Source organism: Epinephelus fuscoguttatus, linkage group LG13 (assembly GCF_011397635.1).
Source record: "Epinephelus fuscoguttatus linkage group LG13, E.fuscoguttatus.final_Chr_v1".
In the NCBI taxonomy this organism is placed as follows: Eukaryota; Metazoa; Chordata; class Actinopteri; order Perciformes; family Serranidae; genus Epinephelus; species Epinephelus fuscoguttatus.
This window is the reverse complement of record NC_064764.1, coordinates 22,018,531-22,024,282: the sequence shown is the minus strand read 5'-3', so window position 1 is coordinate 22,024,282 and position 5,752 is coordinate 22,018,531. Positions and strand designations below refer to the sequence as shown.

At 40.2% G+C, this 5,752-nt stretch overlaps 1 protein-coding gene across 1 annotated transcript; it reads right to left on the bottom strand.

Annotated features, from left to right (window-relative positions):
- Positions 1-336: 336 nt before the first annotated feature.
- sp5a (Sp5 transcription factor a) lies at positions 337-2,530 on the bottom strand. The gene is made up of 2 exons (XM_049594151.1): positions 2,167-2,530; positions 337-1,847 (listed from the first exon to the last, which is right to left on the bottom strand). Exons 1-2 carry the CDS (start codon positions 2,215-2,217, stop codon positions 771-773), a joined length of 1,128 nt encoding a protein of 375 aa, XP_049450108.1. The 5' UTR covers positions 2,218-2,530; the 3' UTR covers positions 337-770.
- Positions 2,531-5,752: the final 3,222 nt, after the last annotated feature.

The following is a 5,752-nucleotide window of genomic DNA, read 5'->3' as shown; positions in this document are numbered from 1 at the left end:
ATTTTTTGGGAAAAAAAATGTATCATCTTTTTTTAATTTTCAGGATAGCTTAAATAATATTAAACATTGCTTAATTTGGGTTGAAATACTTCTTTTTAACCACCACCAACAGCTGGAATTTAAATAGTAGCACACTTTTTCCTGCACGTCTTCAAATTAAATTTTATATTTTACTAAACAAAATAGCTGGCAATGAACATCTGGGTTTCGCAAATTCAAAAGGCACACTCATCACAAACCTGTCTCATCGCCCACATAACTGAGGGATATCAAATGAATTATCCGAGTTTAGAGTTGAGGAAAATGTTATAATCTTTATTCTCACACAGTATTTGGGTCATATCAACAATAGCAGATCTTTTCAAGAGCATGCTTAATAAAAACACCCCATATGGAGCAAAAAACGGACACTTTCATTCAACAAAAGCTATTAAATATAATTTACAGGGGAGTGAAATCTTCCACCGAAGACAATGATCAAAACACAAGTTGAAAACTTGTCTTCCTTGATATGATATAGACAGTGAATCCAAACTCATGAGCTATAACTTCTCCATGGTCCCAAATTAACTTATGAAACTTTATATATACAAAAATGTGCTACACAAACCAACAATGTTAGAGACTATTGTCAGGGTGTAAGAAATCAACCAACAAAAATAAAGAAAATACCCTATAAAATGCAGCTCACTGTGTACTTAAACTAATGTAGGACTGACTGTATTGCACTAGTGATTTTTTTCTACTGTTTAAAATGACTACAAGGTGTGTTACAACATATTCCTCGTGTCCTCCCTTTTGACATGGTCAAGTGTCTTGTCGTGGCACTTGCTCTTTTTGTTCTGGTGAGTTTTGACATGTTTTGCCAAGTGGTCACTCCTCATGAACCTCTTGCAGCAGTCCGGGCAAACAAAGCGCTTCTCCCCCGTGTGAGTCCTCAGGTGTCTCTGCAGCTCATCCGACCTGGTGAAACTCTTGCCACAGAACAGCCAGTTGCACACAAACGGCCGCTCCCCAGAGTGCCACCTCAGGTGCGCTTTGAGGTGAGAAGTTTTCCCGTAAACTTTCCCGCAACCCGGTATGTGACAAATGTGCTGCTTCTTCTTGCCAGGCTCGTCGCTGGACGTGGAGGACTGGCAGTTGGGACACCTGCACCTCCTGCACCGCCGCGCAGTCGCGAGGGGGGACTTCGTGTGCAGCAGAGCCGCGATTTGCGTCTGATATTGCGCAAAGTCCGTATGTCCCAGAACCAAGCCCCTCTGCAGCTGGAAGCGATGGGGACCCAGGGAAGACGAGTGACTGACGTGGTTCCCCTGCTGCAGGCTCCACCACGGAATATCCTCCCCAGGGTTTGGGGACAACTGTCTCTGCTGCTGGTGCACAAGGCCGGAGGGTCCCGTGACAAAACTTGGCATTGCGGGCGGAATGGGAGTTGGGGCTGCGTAACTGACGGCGGGGACGTAGGTGGGAGGGCAGGTGGACTGCAGAGACTGCATGGAGCAAGGTAACATCTTCACAGGGGAGAAGTCATAGGGGTACGAGGGGTCCGCCGGAGGGGTGAGGGGCAGTTCGTGGTGCGAGCTGAAGGAGCTCTGGATGTGCGCAGACAGCTGGGGCTTGGAGGATAGTCCGAAACTAGAGTTGCTGGCCAGGCTGCTCTGAGGGGTTCCCTCGTTAGTCCACGGGTGAAATAAACGCGAAGGGGAGCCCAGTGTTGGGTCGTAGGGGACCTGGAGGAAATCTGTGGGGTTTGATCCGTGGTGATGCCCGATCCGGTTACAAGTGGCAGCCAGTAGAGCCAGCGGGGAGTGCTTACAGTTCTCTGGAGAAGAGTTTGGAGTGCGATCCTGGAGAACCGAGACACACATTTTCTATATTACAATCATTATTTAACACACTTTACGAGGTTGAGAAAAAGTGCTACGTTAATATCTGCTCTAAATAGTTTCATCTGCCTGAACCGTGATGATGTGACATAAAAGTTGGCGTTATGTTGCAGCACAAGTCATTAAAGACGCAAGCAATTAGCGTTAGTAATAAAATTATATGACACCGGACTATTAAAGTGGCACGACTTTTTTTTTATTATCTGTGTTAAATATAAAAAGACTCGGAGGAGTAAGTTTAAAAGTTATTAAAGTCGTCAACAGAAAGTTGCGCACAAACCTGAAGAAAAGCCTGGAGTGTTTCATTCCGCAGTACAGCCACTGCTGCCATGGTAAACGTCCTCCTCCCTCTCGATGGAAACAAATAAAAATAAAAAAAAAAGCGCTAATTTAGATAAATATGTGCATTCGCAGTTTCAAAAATATCGCGTCGAGCAGGTCTCCACTCCTCAGTGCTTCCTCTCTCCGAGATATCCTTGGTCTATCTGAAGAGTGAGGGATCACTTCTTAGAATTTGATAAGGACTTTGGTGGGCCGCCAGCCAGTCAGAAATAAGATTTATTACTTTGAAGTTTGCCGCTGCCCAATCATCAAAGAATAGCGGCTCTTTGAGAGGGGAAAGCAAATCCTTTGAATCCACAAAGCTCCTATGGTGTGTTTGTTGGTCTGGATAAAGGAGCTGATTATTAGGGGGGATGGGAAGGGAGGAGATAAAGGCGGGACAATTAATGAAGTAATCACTATGTGGGAAATGTATATACACAAATAATTGGATTTTCTTGATCAAAGACCCCCACGCCGCCTGGAGACCCCGGTATTGGATGCTGTAGTCATCTGATCCTCTTTTTGTAATTAAGGATTTGTAGCAGAACCCTATGTGACAATGTGACATTGTTATCTCTGGAGATCTCCAAGAGCGTTTGCTCTGGCTGTTTGATGGAGGGAAAAGAGACCAAAATCAAGTGACTCAACACAAAGTTCTCATCTCTCAAGAATCTGCCTCTCTTTTACATTTCTAATTTGAATTAAATTTGTCTTTGTTGTTCCTTTTGAGCTGCAACACGGCATTAAACACTTAATTATGCCCTCTCTGAATTATTTAAATACTTAATTCTCCCTCAGTCATTTCAATCATTTGTTTTTATCACAACCTTATTCCTAATTTAGTTTTTTTTTTTTGCTCTCTTTTTCTCTTTGTTGAGCATCAAACCATAAGCTCGGAGCCTTAGGGTGAATTCCCAGCAGCTAATTCAAATTGTAACATGTTACTTAACATGACACTAAAGGGGGAACCTCTGTTTTAAATCAGGTGACAAAAGCAGCTCTTGAAATGGTGATGTCTCAATTATGTTTCTTTATAAACTTGTCACGTCAGTGTGTGTGGGGAGGAAGTTCCTGTGCACTGAGGCGTCCACATTAAACAGAGGTATCTATATATTGTAAGGGAACGTAACTGGTATTATTTCCTGTCCTGTTTTTGTTCCAGAACATTTAGTCAAGTCAAAAGTATGCAGTTTTCTTAAGATAATATCCAAACTTTTTGTGGCAGAGAAGTGGAAATGGAAGTTGTAGTTTTCTGTATCAACTCTCTGATCTTTATCTGGCTTCCCTGAAGAAACAATCACTGTCCTCTCAACTAGTTTGGAGCGGCAGATTTTGAATTAGATCTGTTCCTTTGAAGGGATTAATGTTCCCAGTCCTCTCCCACGGCTTTACACACAGTCATGAGGGAAAGGGGGAGTCCTGCTGGGCTGAACTGGAGCCATGTTGAACTACAAAACTGGCTACAGGAGTGGTGTAGTCACACTGTTGACTGATAAAAAAAAAAAACAGTAGTGGAGATTAACCTTGTTTACATCAAGTTATGGCAGCAGTGGGCGATGAGGTTTATTGTGTAAAGCGTATAAAAAGATGCAGGAAACAGGAAGGTCACAATTTTTTGAGTGCTGAGCCACGTTGTATTAAATCTGCCGTTTACAAGAGAGTGTGAGCGTACACTTTTACAAGTTACACCTGGAAACTCATCTGACAGAGGTCACATCATAAATGGCTGCAACCTCTGAATATGTGGATGGGAATTTTTTCATGATCAAGAAATATTCACACCACTTTTTAATAAGGCAGCCTTTATACAGTTTATGACTAATGGATTTACTAATGGTTAATAAATAATTTACTCATGCTTCATAAAACAGTCAGAAGCAACCAAGAAGAGCAACTTTCGGAGTTTATCCTCCTTCAAGATAACAAGGCAGCCTGTGTTGTCTTTTATGTTTGTATCTCATCACTAAGATGGAGTTTTATTAAAACACTTTATTAATAATTCGACACACTGCAGACTTGATGCTTTATTAGAAGCTGACAAAACCTATGAGTACTTATTATTGTAATATTAACTAAATTATGTCAACAACAGCCAATGGGACATTGTTCATAACCTGGCAACCAACATCTGCTTACATTAAGGGACTAAGAATGATCTATGAAGCATTCATAAATGAGTTATTAACCATTAATAAAGCCATTGGTTGTTACTACGGCACTGGTGTACATGTATTCACTTTGTGCATTTCAGTATTATGGATTTTGACACGAAGGGAACAGGAAAATTATACAGAGATTTATAAAATGACCAAATGGTTCATAGATTAGGGAGAACAAGTTTTGGGTTGCCAGGTTGGGGGTGTTTATCTCTTCTATTTGAGTGATGAATTACCTATACGTGCTAGAAATATCAGGGTTTCTCAGTTTCTCAGTATGTTAGGAAGTCGCTAATAAAGGGTTTGTACATGAATCCATCTGACACTGATGAGTGTTGTTCTTACTGATGGCTTGTAAACTGATTATAAACAGTGTTGGGGGGTAACTAGTTACATGTAAGGGAGTACAGTTATTGAATTACAAAGCAAAATGTAATTGTAATCAGCTACTGAGAAAAAATGTAATTATATTACAGTTACTACATTTCAAAATGTTGGGGATTACAAACTGGCCACATCTAAATATAGTCTTTTCGGTAAAAAGTTTATATGTAGACTGCAAAACCGTTGAGACTAATCTGAGTGCAACAATTATCCGCTTACGTTTTTAGGACTTTTTAGCTTGATTGCTAAAAAGAGTATTTAAGTGTTATAAGTTACATTACTTTGCTGAAGTAATTAAAATAGTCACATTACTCATGACATATTTAACAGGTTAACTAGTAATAAATGATTTATTAACCATTTATAAAGCTGTTAGTTACTACTTATAAACAAACTTATGAACAAGATGATGATGCTGATCTTGTAATTGATGTCCTGATATTCAGCTTGTTGTTCTTGAATGCAACTCTGCATGCAATTTTGAAAGAATGAAGAAGCAAAGAAAAGGATACTTTATAGGAAAATGGTACCAAAACAGAATTGTACTGTGCATTCTTCCTTATTGGTAAACATATATTCACTTGATGCATTTAGAAATTGAGGATTTTGTCATTACAGAGCTCAAAACAGGTGAAAAGAGGATTATCAAATGGCCAAATGTTAGACACTCAGTTAACCAGCTGTTACTAACTAAACTGCTGACCAGCCCAGACGTCATTTTTACAGTCTACTCCAAAAGTTTGTGTTTGTGCAGAAAAATGCTATCACTTCTCTTCTGCTTCCAGGTTTAAATGTCAGATAAATGTCAAATGTTGTAATCTGCTCTTTTATGTCAAACCAGACAAGTGTTAAAGTAAAGGAGAAATCCACCCAAAAACAGAATTAAGATTTTCCATGATCCTGAGCAGCGGCGCTGATTTGAGGACTTTAAAACAGCAGATTTTAATTCTGATTCAGGGTGGATTTCCACTTAAATCAGCTTTACATGTGAGCTGTCATGCT